Here is a 21,760-nt window from a genome sequence, read left to right on the forward strand (position 1 = left end):
TTAACATTAACCAAGTTAAGCTAATGTTCTATTTGACTGGCGCCTCACATTAAAGAACTGTTTCCTTATCGCTGAGCTAGTCGAGATTTAATAAGGACTTTCAGGATGCTTTTTCAACTTGCATTTCAATATAGCATTTTAGGGCATTAAATGTAAGAAAAGGTTTTTACTGTGTAGACAACTTAACCTACATACACTAGCAAATGACACACACTCATACACACACTAAGATATGAAACATGTTATATAAGCACTAACATATGCTCTGCCACAATAACAACAGTAATATCAGCTGCTGCAAATGTGTGGCACATACACACACATACACAACATGTCAACACACACCCGCACACACGAAAATTGGCACTAAGAACACGCTGGAAATGCAACAAGAACAACACTTGGAGAATTGTGCTCATGTTTGACTTTGATGCAGTGTTTAAAATGTGTTTTCCATTCTCTTTCAATTTAGCGCTCGACCTAAAAGTATGCAGCATCATTAGTGTCAAGCTTTTGGTCAGACTTTCAGCCAGAGTGAAGCTGCGAGAGAAAGTCCAAATCTGGGCTGCCGTCTCATTAGGACAACAGCAAAAGCGCATTACGAGGGTCAAACGACAAGTTCCTAAGTCAACCTAGACAACCAGACAAAGCATTCATAATTACGCTCAGCAACAACATCAACGAGAATACAGTTGCTGCGCCTAGCAAAGAGTCAAGGCCACGCTCCACGCCATACGCCTCACACCCCGCCCCCAAGCGCGGTTCGTAGTAAAGCATGAGCATAGCTTGGGCAGCAAACAGAAGTAATTTGTGCCACTCAAAGCTCTGCAGGATGCCGGCGAGCTGATGCGCTCCAGAAAACCAGCAACAGCAGAAGAAGACGAAGACGAAGTCCTTTCAAGGAAGAGAGGAGACAAATTAAGAGCACTTGCAAATTGTTGTCGGGAAATTGATATATTCGATTAGCAATCTACAAAGTTGAGCGAGGACAAAGACGAAGAAGCGCAGACACGCAGCAAGAGATAACGGGGGCATTTTCAATTTATCAGTGCACAGGACACGCCCACGGACACGCCCAAACGCCCAAACGCCCACACGCCCATCAGCAGCTGCGTTGGCATTGTGTGAAAACAAGTAGAAGAACATTTACATCCTGTGCTCCACGCATTAGCCGCTTTAAGCCGAGTCATGCCTGAGCAGGATAATTACGATGATGAGGTAATTTTCATTGTTCAACCAGCAACAATCAACCCCCACACACACGCACACACACACCCGCCGACAAATAAATATGTTTTATGCATAAATATCATTAGGCATAATTAATTTTAAAACAAATATTTAAACACGTGTGCATATGGCTCTCCCTACTCAGACGTTGGCTTTTATGCGGTGTTTTGGACACACACTCAGAGAAATAAACGAGTATTTTAAGGGTTTTTGCAAAAGCAATTATTTGTAAGTTTTTATAAAACTTTATTAGCGATATTAAATGCAATTTGACATAACAAATATTTATGCACAATTATGTAACTAATTTTTCTCTGAGTGTAAAGCGCAATGTGCTTGCCGTATATAATGTGTTTAAAGACCTTCAAGCAAAAAGCCCCGTGAGCAAATATCTTTTTGTGGAATATGTTCTTAAAGCTACAGCTTCCTTGCTGAAAAGATTCTTATACAATTTGTTTATTGAAGTTTCTTTTTCCTTTTCAGCGCTGACTTTGCTTTAGACTAATAAATTGATATTAGTTTTAGATATAACAGCGACTATTTCTTCATCTCTCATAGAAAGTAAAGTAGGATGATTCAAAAATAAATTTGGAATCTGTGATTATTGAACCAGAACATATTAAGGTTTTCTTTGCGGATAAACGTTCAGTATTGTATAATTTAATTTCAATAAGTTCCAGAAAAAGTTAGTAAGCATAAAGTTTTTTCTTTGAGCTCTGACAGTGCACTAAATTCTCTAAATTAAAAACCAGTTTACAAACTGAACAAGTTCTCTTTGCTCTGCCAGAGCAGCACTTCAATATTCAGATTTTAACTTGACTAAGTGCAACACTTGGCCAAAAAAAAAGTTGATTCAACAACTGGCAGGGAACACCAACTTGAGCATCATCTTGCTTTTTAATGCAGATGCTGATGGCTAGGTCAACTTCAGCAGGCACTCTCACGCATCGCTGCACACTTAGCGGCATTCCGAAGGAGGGTGAGCAAATAGGGGCCAGGTCAGAGGCCAGAGGCCAGAGGCAAGCCACTGTGCAGCCGGCAGCCATGATAATTGAAATAAATTCCGCATGTAATTCAAATGCAAAGCGCTGACAGGACGCTGACAACAAATGCAAAATTGAATTATCAAAGCGTTGCGTGTGTGCCATTTGCATACAAAAACAAAGGAGGCAGCAGCAGGAAGGGGCCGACAGCGGTGCTGAGAGTTGAATTGAACAAGTACAAAAAGATAAATAGCCCGTCGAAATGACAATCAAACATATTCAGGCGGAAAGCAATTAGCTGCGAGTAGAATTCAAGTCGTGCATTCCCGTTCAATTTCACGAATTAGTTCAATCATTTAAACAAAATCAATTTGGTGAATACCGTTCAATATGGAGTCACTGCATTCACTAGTTCAGTCATGAACGATTCGTTTGAATAACTTATTCCGTTGTATAGCCACATACTGTTTTTGAACAGCAGAAGACCTTCTCATAGTGAACCATTCATGAACGATTGAGCAAAGCAAATTGCTCATAACCAATTGAACAAATCAGCACAGGCTATCCTTTATAACTGACTGAACTATATGGCATGCACTGATAACTGAACAAGTTCATAGCTCATTTCAATAGCTCGCTCAATCGACACAAATTCCAGGCCACTCTAATTGCATAGTGAAAAGTGTTGCCTACCCCCAGGCGCATTCTATTCAATTGGAACAGTGTTGCCATAATCGATTGTCTTCGTTAATTATTCCGGGCTAATGACTCCGAACAATTACCACCCCGGCGAATTACAGTTTAATTCAAAGGCCTGCAGGCATCTGATTAAGAGTTTTGTATATAATTAGCAGATATTGCACGGCTGAACAGTTTGTAATTAGTTTTGAATTCATTGAAAAGTTTAAGGAACTTATTTTGTTTTATATAGATAATATTGCCTGCATATTCATTCATTTTTAATAACTGAAATCCATAAGGAAAAACTTGATATTGAAAGCGTTTTAGACACGTTTTCTACTCAGCTCGAAATGTTTAAGCTCTGTAGTCAATCAATCCAAGTAAACCAAATATTCTCAAAAGCTGTAGTAGACTGTCGTTTATTATAAATACTGTTATATCTGACACCTTCACTGTCAAACGCCACGTTTTATTTGAACTATCAGTGTTGGCATATTAAATATGTGTTTTATACTCTTTTCAAGACAAATTCGTGTTACTTAACGACATTTGACAGACGCGACACCTGCTGGAAGAGAGCGAGAGAAAAAAGCAATCATGGCCATGTAATGGACGCTTGAGTATGTGTTGACATGGACGCAAATACAGAGAGCTAGATACACACAGAGGTGTGCAGATACGCACACAGACACACACACAGGGACAGATTAAAGATGCGCGTGGCAGTTATAGCGAATGCTATGCCTTTATGGCCTTGAGCTAAACTGTTGTTGACAACGGCAGCCGTTGAAGGCGGTGCGGTGTGGAGCGGGACGCAGACAATGGTACTAGCGCACCGGAAAGCTAGACACAGACGACAACGTTGGCAGAGTTGCCTAATGCGACCACCTTCCCTCCGTGGTTCGCATCATCCTTTCCAATTGCAACACTAGGATGCTAGGATGTGTCTGCGTATCCTTTGCAATCGTGCCCTGTGGGTCTGTTTATGGATTTCGTGTTTGTCAGGAAGGCAGCAAGCCATAAAGATTGGCTTGTAATGTCGCTCAGTTGCAAAATGCAATATTGTTGGAAGCTTTCAGCATTTACAGGAGCTGCCATCTCTTAGGACGTGTAAGGTACGCCGAAAAAATTAAATGAAAAATATTGAAGGACAACAGATTCGATATTTTCAACAATAAATCGAGGCAGTTCGGGCAGATGAATTGATTTCGTGTTAAGTCATTGTTTAAGATAAACTATTTCTGTTAGTATTGTTAGGTATCAATTAACGCTATGAATGGCATCAATATTTCTGTTGGATCTCAATTTTACATACAAATCCGCAAAGCTGCTACGAAAGCTTTCAATTAGCATCAAGGGAATTATATATCTTTTTATATACATAAGCCGATTAAAAGTCGTTTGTTCTAGAAAAAATTTATTGGGGGAATGCAGCTGTCAGCACATAAGGTCTGCTTCATTGAGTGCTAAATGCGCTTAGCACCTGAGTAAATTTCACTTTGATCTCGTGAACGTCAGTAAATGTCCTTTGGCGATTTTGTCACTCCCCACTCTCAATTGGTGTCTATTTTTAATGCGCTTAAGGGTATGCAGCGTAAATTTTTCGCTCACAGCTTAATAACTCTGGAAACTAATGCAAATAACTGAGGGCAACTTTGAACTTTTACACAACAAAAAAAATAAAGAAAGAAATTTGCAAAAGTTCCCAATGCTCCCAGCTCAACCGCAAAAGCAGCTAATGCGCTTAGAGAGTAGAGTAGACTAAGGAGCGAGTGGACAAGTGGGCAAGTAGATATATATCCTATAAAGAACGACTACTGTTTCGTTTCTACGGGCACTCGTCCCTGTATCTATTACTGCCCGCAGCCAGAATGTCCATTATGGGCATTATGAATAAATACGCTCTTAGTCCACTTTTCCCTGCTGAAGTGCAGCGCATTGCAGTTAATTTGTGCATAGCTCTAGAAGTTTAACTTTAACTCGATTCAAATTCGTGCTTTAACTTTCACTCTGTTCGCAGCTCAAGCAACAAAGACTTCAGCAAACACCATGTTTTCTCTGGGGGCCTCAATCGAAAATGAGTTTATAATGTTGTTGATTACATTGTGTACTCTCAGTCCCAACACAATCTAAATTGAACCTAACAACTATGTTAGGAATTTCAGGTAGTTAGTCAGAGAGTCATTTATTCGGGTATGCATTTATCATCAGTTAGTCAATCAATCTTGCAATCGATTAGAACAACCACATTTATATTATTTATTTATAGTTTTATTTTGATCGAAGTTAATCGTCAGTCACTCAATATATTAGATGTTGGACTAATAATAAATATTTTGATTAAGATAATACCAAATTCAATCGTCAGTCTGCCAGCTATTCAAACTGTTAAAATATTCAACTTCAATGTAAATAAATATTATTATTATTATTATTATTAGTATTAGTATTAGTATTATTAATATTATTATTATTATTAGCATTAGCATTATTATTATTATTATTAGTATTATTATTATTATTATTATTATTATTATTATTATTATTATTATTTTTATTATTATTATTATTATTATAATTATTATTATTATTATTATTATTATTGCAGCTAACTATTCATTAACGCTTAAGCCATGATACGCAGTCAGTCAATCAATCAATTATTAGGCAGGATACACACTTACACATTATCTTTTATTGAATGTGGATTGTGGAGATAGTTATTCAGCTTTTTTGCCTATATGTCAACCATCAGTGAATCAATAAATCATTCAATCAATAAGAACATTAAATCACGTCGTCTTATAAATTCACTAAATACAAATTAATTTATATTATTACTTTAAAAACTATTGTTGTTCTATATAACTTAAAGTCTATTTTGGACATAGTCCATAAACACAAAGACATAATCATACATTCTGCCTGAACTATCGAATCAATTATTCATTCAGATTAAATCAACCAATACCATTTGTACAAGCTTATATCGAGCTATGCCCCTTAAGTCATTATTTACGGCCAAAACTATTCTTAAGCCAAGTCAATCAGTCAATCTCTTGGAAGACTCCATTTGATTTATGTTCAAAATTAGAATATTATTGTATTGAAATTTGGCATTACGTTGTATACATTCCTCTTGTTAAATTGTTATCAAAGTTTAGCTGACTTAACTAGAGTTGATTTCATAGCTCTGAATATTGACTTAATCTTTGTTTTGACAGCAGTTGCTGGTTGCCGCAGAACCTTTAGCTTTCCCTAATTGCGAGCCATTAAAAGTTTATTGAAATAAATAGCACGCATACGCCCCGTGGGTTGCTCCATAGCCTGATAAAATTTGAGCTGCGGGCAAAATGGATGACGGCAAATTACTTTTAATTCTTTTCGGCGTTAACGGCAACTCATCAAGTTGAGTATTTAAATTTCATTTATGCTCGTTATATTTGCATTTTTGCTGAGTAATGCGACTGCAATCATATTGAGTGCTTTCTTCTGCACATGCTAAAAGAAATTCTTTAAGGTGGCGAGTGCCCACTTACAAAACACCATAAATTCAATTCAATTAAACGAAGTATGAAGAACCCAACCCTCTAGTTATTAAATATATTTGTATATATATGTTGGAAGCTGCCTAGGTTTTTCAGCAACTCTGACTATAATCATTTACGAAGGTTGAATTAAAGGTTTTAATTTAATTAGTAAAATTTTATTTTTATTTATTGATTTATTGCTCTAAATACAGTGTCCGTGGCGTTCTTGAAAAAAAAGTCAATTTGTCGGGAGTAAAATTACAAAGCTTCTGCGCGCCTGACTACAATTTTTGGACAGAAAAGACAAGGGCAAGGAATAGAAGCTATATGTGGGAAAAATATTGGTTTGCTTATATCTACGAGTGCACTATGAGTGAAATTTACAGATCATTGGCAAGGCTGCGGGGTTTCCTGATCTTACTATGCTATGTTATCAATAACTTATATTTTTAAAAATATGACAGAAAAAAAAATGAACGAAGCTTTTTGCCACAACTTTTATGTGATATGAAATTTCGTTTGGCTTATGTTTAATTTTTGAGTTTGTAGATTTTTAGTTTTTAGTTTTTAGTTCAGCTTGCTGTTGCTTCAGGCAGCCATAAAGTCGAGTGAGTGTAGCTTATAAATATATATGAACATATCTGTGCAATGGCAAAAATTTAAAATTCCTGTGCCATACCTGTGCAACACATGTGCAACACCTGTGCTGTTTGTTAATTGTAACCCGCAGCCGTTTACGTACAACTGCTCTAATTGCAATGGTTGCCAGCAAATATTTATGCGTTCTTAATGGTGCATCGGATAACATTTAAAAATGAACGTGAAAACGTTGCGGAGCGTAAGCGGGTAAATACTTCCCATTGAAAAGGATAAATTGACTGCGAAATCAATGTTTTCCTCATCAATGAGTGGACTACAAAATATTAACACTTTAAAGGACGAAGGTGCATCGAAATATATATATTCAAAACTTCATACAAATCGACGGACGGACTGCACATTGTAAATTGCAAAACAAATATTTTCTTAACACTTTCAACCAACTTTTTATAGATGAGCTACGACCCATGGAATGGTTCTATACAAAAACTTCAAATCTATTTTGAACATAGACCATAAACACAGAGACATAATCATACATTCTGATTGACTAATTGTTTCAGTAATGTCGGAATATGTTTAAAATATGTTTATTATGTTTATAAGTCAAATTAAATAGAATAAGAAGTATGGAGTGCTGTTTGTTATGTTTGTTTCTCGGTATTTCCTAGACGTCTATACTATTATTTTTAAACTTACATTAGACAATGTATTAATATATGGGAACAGACTCAAATTTTTGGACAGAAAAGACAAGAGCAAATTCGAAAGTTGCATAACTCTTTTATATCCTTAAAGGAAAATTAGGTATTTGCAGTTCGTTTGAGTTTTGATCGTTTTCTTACTCTGATATTAGTAAGTTGGTTGGCAATCTAATTAGCTCTTCTAGTAGAATGTCATTATGATCTAGCAGATACAGCACTCTCAATAACAACTACTATTCGTTGTTAGGTTGTTGTAATCCCATTTCTTCGAGATCTTAATCCATCACAAATAGGTATGTAATTCGTGCCTGAACTTATTCTCGCATTGCCGCTTTGCACATGATTTAGATCCGGCGCACAATTAATACATAATTATAATTCTCTGCTAGGCAAAAGCTCTGGTTCAGCATAATTAATTAATTATACAGTAATGGAAAAGGTTGTATGTGCATGTGTGCACATATATATATGCTTATGGCTTACATGATTGACTAACCAACTGCCTTAATGACTAACTGACTCGGTAATTATGCCAACCAATGAAATGGGTGAAAGTCGGTGTCAGCGCGTACGAACCGCTTGTCAGGATTGCCGCAGCTCGAAAAGTTGTTGCTCAGCAAAAAACAAACACAAAAACAACAAATAAGCAAAGAAAAATGTTGTTGAAATTTGTTGTAACTATTGTTTAGCTGTTGACTACATTAAGTATGCATTACGCGTGGGTATTGTACAGAATTGACTGTCGCTCCATTTGTATGCATACAGGCATAATAGCAGACATCTATATAGCCAATTGTACACAGCGAGAAAACCTATACTAGTTGTTATACTGTCTCAAGCACTCGGAATATTTAAAAATATATCTTTTGTTTTTAAATAATATAAATAAATAATAAATAAGATACAGGAGAAAATCTTTTCACTTAACAATTAATATTAATAAACAACTTTAAAATTAAAATTTAATAATTACAAAATTGTGGACGAAAAACTAATCAAGTAACTTCAAATATCTCTTCTCAACAAGCACCACTTTAAAGCTTAAGACAAATATAAGGTCTTCAAAATTTACCAGAAATGTCTAAAATTATTATCTTTAACACACACATATAATATACACCCTTCTTTTTCAACAGAAAGTGCCATTAGGCTCATGGAACCTATTCAATGCAAACAAACTATCAAATCATTCCTGTTTATATATTAATGCAGATCATTAAAATAGCTTGTTTTAATGAAGTCCTCTGTATTAAGAATTAAATGAACGGATTTCTGGAATTCGAGAAGTCGCCTGAAAGAAGAAGTTCCATTTCAGCTAAACAAGCTGAGACCACGCGAGTAAATGTTACTTGACTCCTGCTCTGAGTGTATGTGTACTTAACAATGTTTGTCTGTGTGTGTGTGTGTGTGTGTGTGTGTGTGCGTGCACTGTCTAGTAAGTTTTGCGCCCTAATAAATTAGTCAGGCAGTTATATTGCGTACAGGTTCAAGAGCCTTGAATATTCTGTGCCTTATGCCTTATGCTTGGTGAATCATAAGTTGAGGATGGCCTGGCCTAAAAGGTTAGCTTTCCGTTCCACCCCTTTTGACTGCCTCTAATTGCTTCTTACTTTTTGCCCGCAAATATTTTCGGGTCTCTAATGTGCAGCACGTGGCTTTAATTGCGATATTTTCCTGCAATACCATTATATAAGGGTATTTCTAAATTTGTATCTCATTACTTAACTAATCGTTGAACGCTCATGATTGGCTCATGATTGCCATAGCATAAAAAAGTAGTAATTAAGTAAAAAAGTTCGATTTTCGACAAGAGTACCTCGTCGAACTGGAACAAATGTCCTTTCAGAAACTAAACACTACAATTTGAATAAATTGTTATAATAAGGAAAACTAATAATATTGAAACAAGTAAGAATGTTGGAGTCGGGCGCTACCAACTGTATAATACTCATCCACGCAAAATATAGTTTGGTACGCTTTGCCAAGCCCCCAGTAGGAGAAGTCGCAGACGGAGTCTAATGTAATGTAACTGTAAAATTTGTCGACTCAAAAATAATATATGATGGGTTATTTTCGACATGAAAAGCCCCATAGAAGCGAATTTTTGTGTGCATCGCTAGAGATAGACATAGAGAAGTAACTCAATAGGCTCAGATACTTACATGGACTTTCGCGATTTGCAACGCCCTTAATGATATAATCTATATACTTGTAGGGTTGTGCTCAACAGTATATAATAAAAATTTCTAGTCAATTCACTATAACTAATACCAGATAAAGTATGTCCCTAATAGGGATAATCTTAAAACTTTATCAGACGAGGGTACCCACGAGTATATATTCCAAATCGAGTCTCTAGATTCAATACGGCGAAGTGGTTGTCATTTTGGCATTGTTAAAATATATGTAACAGGCAGAAGAAGCCATGGCATCCCATAAAGTATATATATTCTTTATCAAACCGACAAACCGTGTCCGTCTGTCTATCTATCTATCTGTCCGTCTGCTCGTATGCATCGCGTCGATCTCAGGTCGATCGTGATACATGTGCACACATACATTCAAATTCGTGCATCCTTTTCCATTCGAAGAAGCGAAGTGCAGTGGCGGTGTTGGTAGAGCTGGCGCTCTTTGTCATGGAGTTCTGTGTTCAATGCCGGGCAATGAAGGGGATTTTTTTGTTTTGTGTTGGTAGAGTTGATGCGCGCTGCTTAGGCAATGTTGGTGCTTTGTGTTCTAATTTCGGGTTTCATTGTATTTTATTTTAATGCTTGATACAAACTATGAAATATATTAAAAGATTCTGATAGGACTGGTATCAGGGTATCTCCTAGTCGGGCACGCCGAATAAAGCTTTCTTACTGGTTTTCTTCTTATGTTCTTAACAATTGAAACGAAAGTAAGTCATTTGTTTCTCTATTCTGTGTTTCCCTTTTACAGTTGGTTTCTAGCAACCCGAATCAACGCAACTGGCGCGGCATTCTCATCGCTTTGCTAGTGATTATCATTGTGCTGGCCCTGATTGTAACCTCGGTGGTAAGTCGCAACATCGGTGTAAATATAATATTCCTTGAGTCAAAAATCAATTGTATGTTGCAATGCTATGAAAATGTTCGTTAAAAATGCAACTCAAGGAGTTTCGGTGTTCTTACTTTTGTGTACAAAAAATACCTTTTTCCAATTAAATCAATATAACACAATATTTACCAACACACACACACACACAGCTGTACAAATACATATACATAATACCGCAATATTCACAATAGTCCACTGCAATTGTATTTTGTGTTCTGGTCCAATGTACAAAAACATGTCGAAATCAGTCGGATGCTACCGACTTTGTAATACCCTGTTCAAAGCTTTCTATCCAGTGAAGTTTCAGGCATGAACACTGAAATGTGAGTTCGAGTAAACTCGCTTACACATTGTGAACAGCGTATTACGACAATTGAAAACCTCAAATGTTATTCGTGTAAATACGTTTCGCTCATTTTTGTCTTCTTCTTTGTTTATTTTTTTTTCTTTACAACCTGGCTGCGTGATATTTGTGCACCTCTTTGAAATTCCTTTTTCCATTTTCCCATTGTTCCCATTTTGTGTTGATGTTGCTCTCTCGTTCGTTGTTGTGATGTGTTGTCGTACCGCGCATATAGAAAACAACATATAAAATTTCTGCATTTATCAAAAAAGGTGCTGCTCACGCCCCCCGATGAGGGACCGCGCGTTAAGGGGCAACGTATCAAGCTGCAGGACATTGTCGATGGACTCTACGTGCCACAGCGTGCAAATGCCAGTTGGATTGATGGTAAGTTTCACAGCCAACGCTGAGCAAAGTCTATTTCCTTCTAATACTGATGTTTTCTCAATGTCTAGTTAAGGTGCCTTACTCATACTATTATTGACCTCAACTAAATGGTTACCTCCTAGCTAGGAGCTATGATTATAGCTAATTGATTTTTTCCATAATAAATTGATGTACATTAAATAAGCCAGCGGGAAGATCTAGCCAATCTATTTACAAGCTCTACGCAGTAGAAAACTTGTACTCTATTTAAAATCTGGAGTTTATGCGATGTCTTTTCCTTTCAAAGTCTAGCTAAAGATGAATTTTCACAGCAGAGTTCTAAGTATTAATCATTTGGAATAGATGAAGATCCCACATCCCGTTTAAATTAATTGACTTAAGTATATCAAAAAGCTGTTGCTGGAGGCTTGCCTTATATAATTAAGGGGTTCAGTTATATTAATTAATTTTTATTACTATTTATTTATATGCTAATTTAAAGGAAACAATCTAGACGTTATTGAATCAAAATATAATTGATTGATAAATGTAGAGTGCGTAGCAGAATATTATGTAGCTTTGCTTAGGGGTATGTGCCTAAGTAAATAAGTCTGACAACTCCAGCGAGAAGATAACTTAACCAAGTTGATGCGCTGAACATGATCTTTCTTTTTTTCGAAAATGTTTCTTAAAACGTACTTTTTTTGTATTTTTGTTTTCTTAAGATTTCATAGGGAAGCAGCTGTTATTATAGTTAAGCAGTTATGCACGAAGTGAATACCATTCTGGCATACCAGAAAACGCAAAGTCGATATCTAATCTGGAGCTGGCAGCTGTAGGACCGTTTTGTTCATAGTCATCATAATAAAATGTTCTACAACATTGTCCAACTAGATGCTTTAACTAAATAAAATAAATAAAAAATATGTAATAAAATAAAATAAAAAATATATAAATATATATATATATATATTTTTATTTATATATATATATATATATAAATAAAAAATTAAAATTAATTAAATATATTGCACACCCTAACTGGACATTGTGAAGATGTACCTAGATCAGAATTTACAACATTCCCCTTTCTATTCCCGATTCGCAGCTGAGGAGTTTTTGTATCAGGATCACTTGGGACGCATCTGCCTGCTGAATGCAGCCAATCGCACGGAACGCGTCCTCATGTCTAATGTGACATTTGTAAGTACATTTTTATCCCTTGCCCTAGCCTTGGCTATGGCCTGCAGTGTATGCTTATTGCTTATCTGGGAGCTGAATAAATATTTGCAGCATGTTATTTACGATTGGGGTTGGGTGGGAAGGGGGAGTGGCTACTGCTATCTCAAGTGTACACACTTGACTTGGCAGCCTAACAGTTGGCAGGCACTGTTAACTGATACACACACAAATACAAGCCCACATAGAGAGACTATAGCGAGCGCAGCAAAGTAGGCAAAAACAAATGAGCCAAGTTATCGCTACGCCATAACGATAAAAGCCAAACGATTCTTATGTCAATGCTTGGGTAAACATGGAGCAGAAAATACATATATATATATATATGTATGTTGTTACATTCAACGGTTGGGGTAGCTATTCGGCTGATTTTCTAATGAATAATGCGCGCTCTGAAATTGAAAAACAAACAAATAAAGCAACATAAATGTTTTATGGATAACAGCCAAAGGCGCCCAAATGAGTGGGGCCAACTTTTGACAGAGGCGAAGAAGACGCCACCATTTGGTAGTTCTCTACAGCAACAAGTGCCACAAAGTGCCAACTGGCAACTGCAACATGCAAAGCAAACACAATCGCTTGTGTCAACACTTGGCAAATAATTAATGAGCAGCCAGTAGAAAGGAATCAGTCAAACAAAATAGATTATATTTGACACTAAGCCCAGCTGTTCTAGCTTACACTCAGCGAAAAAGTGTATTATATTTATCTTATCAGCCTGATTCAAGCTGAAAGAGAAGTTCGATTTGAGTAAACTAACACTTTGATTACAAGAATTTGCATCTTTTCAGCAGGGGCTAAAACAACTAGAACCACTAAAGACCAATTACGAAATACATCACGTATTTAAGCATATGTAATCCCAGAGTCTAGAGTCTATTATCTATAAAATAGTATAATATTTGTTAGCAACAATAAATAGTAAATTATAATATTGCATCGAAAAATAGTTCTACTAATTTATAGTTAAGGCAAATGAATAGATAAAATTTACTGCTTAGATATCAACGTTAATAAATTTACAATCCTGGTTTGGGATTATAGAAAAGCTAATTAAGGCTTCATTGTGGGGAAAGTATCATCTCATATTGAATTAAAATGCAACAAAATATTTAGTAAATGGTAAAATATGAAATACAGTTTTGCGAAACAGGAAATGGATTGCAAATGGATTATTTCATAAGTCACTTATAGGCTTTTATGATGCACTAAAATAAACTTAACTATGCGGAATACATTTATTTTAGGTAAATCATTTTCACTTAAAGCTCATTTTTTAAATTCAAAATGAAAAAAAAGTTTCTTTAAACAAAAAAGAAGGATTATATAAAATTTATAACATAATTTTCGGCCCAAAAGTTTTTGGAACAATTGCGTCCAATTGCTTGAGAGATATAAACTGAGACAAATTGTGTTTGATTGGAATAAAGCATTCAGGATACTTAACGCCTTAACTTTGATTCATTTTATTTGTCGGCTAGGCAAGTGGATAAAAGCGACTAGCAAGATATCTATACATCCTCTGTGCATACTCAAACTTATTTGTTAAACTGTCACAGAATTTCAATTTAGGCACTTGTGCTTTATCTGGCATACTTTAGTGATTAATTAACAAATCTAAATAAGAAATTTGCACAGCTAAATTGGCAAAACACGCGCTATGCAAACAATTAAAAATTTTTAATTAAAATTGCGTATACGCAGCGTTCGCCATTATGCGCCGCATTGTTATGGCAGCTGCTTAAGAGCTACCACACGCAGCTACTTGAGCGTAAAATTCGTTTGAAATCAACTAACAACATTCACAAGAATGTTCTTAATGGCACACATTTTGAATGAGCTGCTGCTAATTCAGAGTATATTCTCTACATATACAGAAAACCCTGGCGCCCTTCACATTTAGCATATCAGCAGATAAACGTTACCTGCTTCTGGCACAGAACGTGGCCAAACTGTTTCGACACTCGTATTTGGCACAGTACACGCTCTACGATATACACACGAGGTAAGTGAACAACTTCCGCTTCTCTTTGCGATTCGCATAAATGCGAGTTCCTTTTGCAGCGAGGCCATCAAATTGCGCTACAATTCACAGCAGGAGGAATGGCCCTATATGCATTATGCGAGATTTGCAAGCTCTGGAAATGCTTTGATCTGGGTGCACAACTACGATATTTATTATCGCCAAGAGGTTCGTGCCTCACTCGCCTATCGCATCACTCACGATGCGGTGCCGGGCATTGTCTACAACGGCATACCAGATTGGTTATACGAAGGTAAGTAAAAATAGGGTCATTGATTTTTATTTCTGTGCTCATTTACTCAGTTGATCACTGACAATTCGTTTTGTGAAACTGTCCATAATCGGCCTATCGATAATTAAGTATAAGGAATCGGTATTTTACTGATTCATTAACTGAACTAGTATAAGGAATCGGTATTTTACTGATTCATTAACTGAACTAGTGAACTAAACAATCGCTATTACAAGTCGATTTAAAATATAATTATTATTATTAAAATAATAAAATTACCTATTAGCTCCAGCAAATACAATAAATTAAAATACATATAGCAAACATATATTGGGACTAAATAGTTCTAGCTAATGAGATATGTATGTAATATGACAGTCAATTTCTTTATGAGATTCCCTTTGAAATTTCTGAATCAAAAATATACTTTATTATTAACTATCTCAGGGGCATCAAGTCTAATAGGGAAGAAATACTTTTATAAGCAGTTAGGTCGTCGTTGATATTTTATTTTTTGTTCTTTTAAAAAGTTAATCTGAAATACATGGTAACTTAATTTAGAAACTTATGTATTATATTTCTTTTATAGACAGATCATCTAATTATCATTCAGTATAATAAGCTTTCAGCATTCGATAAGGCTTCAACTGTTTAAGAGTGAATTCTCCATATGTGGCTAAGATTGCAGGTTCCAAATGTCTGTCTAGTCGTTTTCCATGTTATATATACCGCTTATAGAGGAAATTGAACATTTGTTGCCAATTACGCTTATCATTAGATATAGAAACACAGCATATTCGAGAAACAGTCGTTATTCATAAAACATTTTTCCGTTCATAGAGGAAATTCTGCATACAAATAATGCCATTTGGTTGTCGGATGAGAGTCACCTGCTGCTCTATGCGAGCTTCAACGATACACACGTGCAGGAGCAGCACTTTGCCTGGTATGGCACGACCTCCACAGGCGCCGCAGGTGGTGCTGCGACTAGCGGCACGAGTCATGGCAGTGGCAATGCAAATGGAGGCGGTGGTGGCCATGGTGGCGGTGGCTCAGCTGGCGGCACTAATCCGCATGCCAACTTGTATCCGGAAATTAGATCCTTACGGTAAGTTGTACCATGTCCCAGGCAATATTACTTTTCGATTAGGTGTTAATGATGTGCTCGTGACTGTCATTAGTCCTAAATAGTGCTAGGGTAAACGAATACTTAAAATTCATGAGGTGCAGATAGTTTTTGGCACTCCCTATTGCGACGCTGCTAACCCAAATGTGCCCAGGTATGCAGGAAAGTGTTAAGATGCTGCGTACGTGTAAGAAGATTCCTATACACTGTTCACACGGCAAAGAAGGTGTATTGACTCATTGATAAAATTCGAACTCAGCTGTGGCTCTTAAGATTTGAGTTGAGGAATTAGTAGTAAAATAGGGACTTTCCTATCCTCTCTTTACGAAATGAAAAAGAGAGTATTTGGTTCTCAGTTTGAAACTTTAAAAGTTAATAATTACTGAGTTTAATTGTAAGAATATTATAGCTTGTGTAATAATTAGAATACTAATATTAATTATCAAAATATATGTTTTAAAAAGAATAATATTAATAATTTTCCCATGTCAAATTTTCGGAATATTCTGTAAAAATATTCATTTTAGGCTAATTAAATTTGAGTTTAATTTCAAAGCCTGCCAATTAATTCCAATTTCTGATTGTCTACCGAATGGAATAAAAAACTCTAAGCCAATTGCAGCTCTTACATTCTTAGCAGAGTATTTAATGTTCAGTACTTTATGGAGCACAGAATTACACGTAATCAGTTGCACTCGACTGCTCAACTGGACATTAAAATTAGTTGGCAGTGTAAGGCTCTTGGCAGTCGGCCACGCTAGTCCTTTTACAATACGAAACTGAACTGCTGTCATTTGCGATTTGATAAATGGCCAAATGTGCAAAAGGTTGGCTCAAATTCTTTGCTTCGTCCCTTGGGCCTTGCGGAGCTGACAAAATTGCCAACAAACCTGTTGTGCTTAGTGTAATATCATCATTTGGGAATTATTTATGCAAAGAGGTGTGTGTGCGTGTGTGAATAAGTGCAGATGCCATCAGTGGTAATTGAATATGCTATATAAACGAAAACTTTAGCTCAAGGTGGAATTTGGAAAGCCAAATTTTAAATTGAGCTGTCTTAAGTTGAAATCTGATTAGAATCGCAGCGAAAACTTTAACAATTTAAATTCATCCAATTAAAATGAATTGCACAATTAGTTTAGCTATTTAAGGTGTTAGGAAATGATATGCAGAGCTTAGGCTTTATTGGGAATTTATAATGCCTATCAAAAGGTAGCAGCGTGCGATGCAGTGAACGATTGATGATTATATAAGTTTACGAGTGCCTCTCGCGTGCAACGGCTTGACACCTTGTTGCCTGGAAATGCCTTGGCCGACAGTTGCTCACATGTTGCTGACACAGCGGATCGTCGGTACTCTGATCGCAACGGTCAGTATCGGTAACCTGAGCAGTTGCCCATGCCGAAAGAGCAGCGTTATCGTTGATGATTGTTGTAAAAGTCTGAGCAAATGTGAACCAGCCTGCTGTAACTTCCAGTTCTTAAGTTCAGTTTGTATTTGAGCTTTATTCAGACCAGAATAAATTAATGAATGCACAAGGGTTGCAATATTAGAGCCATAAACTAAATTTTAGCATTAGCTAAAAGTAAATAATACATTTTAAAATCCCGTCAGCACTTTTATCTTTTTATGTCCTTTACATTTAATTGTAGTAAGAGCTTAGTGCGTTTGTAACCCCATGAATTTCTCTCTTGTTGCAGCTATCCAAAGCCGGGCACACAGAATCCCACAGTTACCCTGCGTGTGGCTGACCTATCGGATCCCCAGAAGATACACATCACAGATCTAACACCACCAAAAATACTAAAGAACGAGTGCGTATGGACCGTCCATAGGAGTTACTCCTCGACTAATCTGCTATGCTCTTCTGCTTCTCTTCTCCTATAGGGATCACTACTTTAGCAGCGCCAGCTGGGTGAGTGCCAAGGAGATCGCTGTGGTGTGGCTAAATCGACCACAGAACATATCTGTGGTTAGCGTTTGCAGGAGTCCTTCGTTTGTGTGCACTGAGGTAGGTTGCAGTTGACCTAATTAAGCGTGTTTCTGCTCATAGCTGGTGTGTGTGTGTCCTTGTATCCTTGTGTGTAGACGCATCGTGTGAGTGGCGATGGACGCGGCTGGGTGGACACCGTCTCGGTGCCATTGTTTGCGGCAAATGCGAGCCTCTATGTGGCCATATCACCGCTGCGCGACGGCTCGTTTGGTAAGTGAGCCATATGTCAATCCGGCTTTTGTTTTGAGCTCGATTCACAATCAACTCTCCGACCTTCCTCCTCTATCGCTCTCGTTCGCAATCGGACAGGCTATTTCCGGCACATCGTGCACGTGGACATTGACAATAATCGGGTGCTGCCCCTCACCCACGGCCCCTACGAGGTGAATCGACTACTCCACTGGGATCAACTCGATAATTGGATGTAAGTAGCTAACGGAAGCAGCAATTCGACGGTCCAACTCAAAACTGAATCCCCAATTGCGATTACCGTTGTCAAACGACAAATTTAAGTATCACATAAACTGACTTTAATGCATGGAACGTGAATGATTCCATAAAAACTGACAGCTCTTAAAGAACAACACAAACTAGAAAAGCAATTGTTACGAGAGTAAAATGTTTACAGATAGTTGAAGGAAGATATAAGGATTCAACCTTGGGTTGGATTGACGTAGTAAGTTCAGCTGTTTTCGTTCAACTAATTGAAGTGAGAAATCAATTCACATCGTTTTAGCTAGATAATAGACTTCTTAAGGTCCTTAGAATTCCTAAGATAATTCTGTCTTTACAGATTGACAAAAGAATGACTAAGACTTTGAGTTTGTTAAATTTGCAACTGACTCTATTTATATGGAGATATACCTTAGGAAGTAAGCTTCAGTTAGGATACAGCTTGAACCAATTGGAAATAATAAATCATTTTTTATTACTTAACAGATCAGTTTACTTAAGATTCAGCTTTAAATTCAGAACAACACGTAGTTGATATTATATGCAATCTATTCAATAACTGAAAGCAAGGATCAAGCTTGAATCGAATGAGTCATTTAAGACTAATTAGCATTGATTCATGTTCCTATTATGGTTTCTATATAAAATCTATTTGCAAGTTTACTAACTTTTTCTAAATTGATTAGGTAGTTTAATGTGTTTTAAGAATCATGCACTTATATTACCTAATTCAATTAAATAGTATTACAAGCTCTTTAATAATTCATAGAGTTACTCCATGCAAATTGTCTTCATAACTTGAATTTAATTAGTAGTCTCTGTTACAAAATATTATTATTTATGATTCATTTTCTTGTGCGCTAATATTTTCACAAAAAATTACATTCAGTTATTAAGAAAACTTATAAAGCTTTGAGCTTTAAGGCAGCATTTTTACGGATGCCTACGCGTTTAAGATTTATTTCAAGAGCCTCGTTATTCACATTCAAGTTTATTGAAGAATTTCCTTACCCCAACAAAAATTTCCTTGTAGCTATTTTTTAGGCACACCCGAGCGTTTGCCTTCGCAGCAGCATTTGTATCGAGTCTCAGCGTTGCCCGCTCGTCAGGGCCAGGCTCTGCAGGCACCGGACTGTCTGACGTGTCCGGCGTTAATGCACAACAGCGATGGCTATGACGAGGGTCACACCAAATCGCCGCCAAAGCTTGTAACCGCATGGGACGATGACTGGGAGGACTCTGAGGAGACAGAGTCGTTGCCACCGCCACCAGCTATGCCTGTGGAACAGCAACAGCGACAGCCGCATGCACATGGCGGAGCTTTGCCTCCACCACCGAGCGATTGTTTGTATCATGAGGCGCAGTTTCCGCAAACGCTGCGGGCACGCTTTGTACTGCTGGAATGCCTGGGTCCAGTAGTGCCCAGTTCCATAATATACGGCTTAAAGCTGGCAACTGGACCTAAGGCTAAAAAGCAGAGCCAGTCGCAGGGGGAAAAGCAGTTGCCAACAGATGCTCCTGTCGAAGAAACCATCGAGCCCAAGTCGCAATTTCTCGAGCTGCTTGTCACCGTGCAAAATAATACGAGACTTAAGGAGAAAATGGCAAAGGTCGCGCTGCCGCAGGTGAAAACCTTTCCGGTCATGATCTCTGGGGGTTACCATGCCCAGGTCCGTCTCCATTTGCCGCCCGTCTTGCGTGAGGATGAGATCACACGTTATCCCACCATATTGCACGTTTACTCTGGCCCAGGCACTCAGCTGGTCACCGATCGCTGGCATGTCGATTGGAACACGTATTTGGCGGGTAGCAAGGATTACATAGTCATCGAGATTGATGGCCGCGGCTCGTCGGGTCAGGGCTATCAGCTGCTTCATGAGGTTTACAAGCGCTTGGGCAGCGTAGAAGTCTCTGATCAGCTGGAAGTTAGCGAATATCTGCGTGACAATCTACATTTCATCGATGCTCGCCGCATGGGTGTCTGGGGCTGGAGCTATGGCGGCTACACGGCTGCTCTCGCTTTAGCTGGACAGCAGTCGATCTTTCAATGCGGCATCAGCGTCTCCCCGGTTACCAATTGGAAGCTATACGGTACACCAACTCTTCACACTCTATTTATGCATTTATAATGACACTCTGCTTTGTTTTCATTCGTTAGATTCCACCTATGCGGAACGCTATCTGAGCTTTCCCAATGTGACAGACAACTACAAAGGCTACGAGGAGAGCGATCTATCCAAATACGTGGACAATCTGCGCGAGCGTCAATTTCTGCTCGTACATGGCACAGCGGATGACAATGTGCATGTCCAGCAATCGATGGTGCTTGCTCGAGCTCTGACCAGCAAAGGTGTGCTCTATAAGCAACAAATCTATCCAGATGAGGGGCATAGTCTGTCGGGTGTGAAGCGTCATCTATATCGATCGATGACTGCTTTCTTTGAGGACTGTTTCAAGAAGCTGGTGAGTCTCGTATTGAGGTCTTTTCAGCCATATATATATATATATATATATATATATATATATATGTGTGTGCATATATATACGCATATATATTCTACCACTCTCCTACCATAACTCTCTATTTCTCCTGCTCTCCACTACCTCAACCACAATAATTACAAACTACCTCAAAAACTTACTTCATCATGTCATTTCACATGATCGATTGCTATCGATCTCTCTCTCGTGTAGCTCGACCAACAACAGCAAAATCAAACAGATTCCATGGATTTCCTGGACTTTCATAGTTTCTATGGTGGTTAAACAATAAATCCTTTGCCTAGGTACAGTCGCCGTTGTTATCAATCGTCGTCGTTGTTATTTTTGTCGTAGACTTCTCTCTGTTTCAATGTCTCTTGTTGAGCGTTTTACGGGAACAACCTATAAAAAACAATCAATACATATACCTACAAAATTCAAAGATCAAAATTATTATTTGGTTTCATTAAGTTTCTGCTATAATATTAAACTTAAATGAACTTTCTATCATTTATTTAACTCGTTAATCTATATTCAGCATGATCTATTGTTAGTTTTTTCTTTCAAAGCTATCAATGTCCGCATACTTTTTTGTTTTACGAATAAAAAGAGTTTAGAATAATTAAAAAGTTAACGATAATAATAAAAATCATACAATCCCAAAGTTAAATAAGAACAAATATAAATTAAAGCATACA

General features: G+C 37.3%; 1 protein-coding gene across 1 annotated transcript in view; it reads left to right on the forward strand.

The window, feature by feature from the left end:
- Positions 1 to 21,760, forward strand: part of LOC111592570 — a 42,203-nt gene that overhangs the window by 19,386 nt on the left and 1,057 nt on the right. Inside the window, exons 2-14 of the mRNA XM_023304871.2 lie at positions 473 to 1,218; positions 10,669 to 10,764; positions 11,422 to 11,536; positions 12,624 to 12,718; positions 14,632 to 14,759; positions 14,819 to 15,030; positions 15,850 to 16,117; positions 17,836 to 17,949; positions 18,023 to 18,146; positions 18,224 to 18,338; positions 18,438 to 18,552; positions 19,615 to 20,672; positions 20,740 to 21,044. Of these exons, the coding sequence (XP_023160639.2) occupies positions 1,189 to 1,218; positions 10,669 to 10,764; positions 11,422 to 11,536; positions 12,624 to 12,718; positions 14,632 to 14,759; positions 14,819 to 15,030; positions 15,850 to 16,117; positions 17,836 to 17,949; positions 18,023 to 18,146; positions 18,224 to 18,338; positions 18,438 to 18,552; positions 19,615 to 20,672; positions 20,740 to 21,044 (2,775 nt within the window). The 5' untranslated portion in view covers positions 473 to 1,188. The remainder of the gene's footprint in view (positions 1 to 472; positions 1,219 to 10,668; positions 10,765 to 11,421; positions 11,537 to 12,623; positions 12,719 to 14,631; positions 14,760 to 14,818; positions 15,031 to 15,849; positions 16,118 to 17,835; positions 17,950 to 18,022; positions 18,147 to 18,223; positions 18,339 to 18,437; positions 18,553 to 19,614; positions 20,673 to 20,739; positions 21,045 to 21,760) is intronic.

Source organism: Drosophila hydei, unplaced genomic scaffold (assembly GCF_003285905.1).
Source record: "Drosophila hydei strain 15085-1641.00,03,60 unplaced genomic scaffold, DhydRS2 tig00000149-arrow-pilon, whole genome shotgun sequence".
NCBI lineage: Eukaryota > Metazoa > Arthropoda > Insecta > Diptera > Drosophilidae > Drosophila > Drosophila hydei.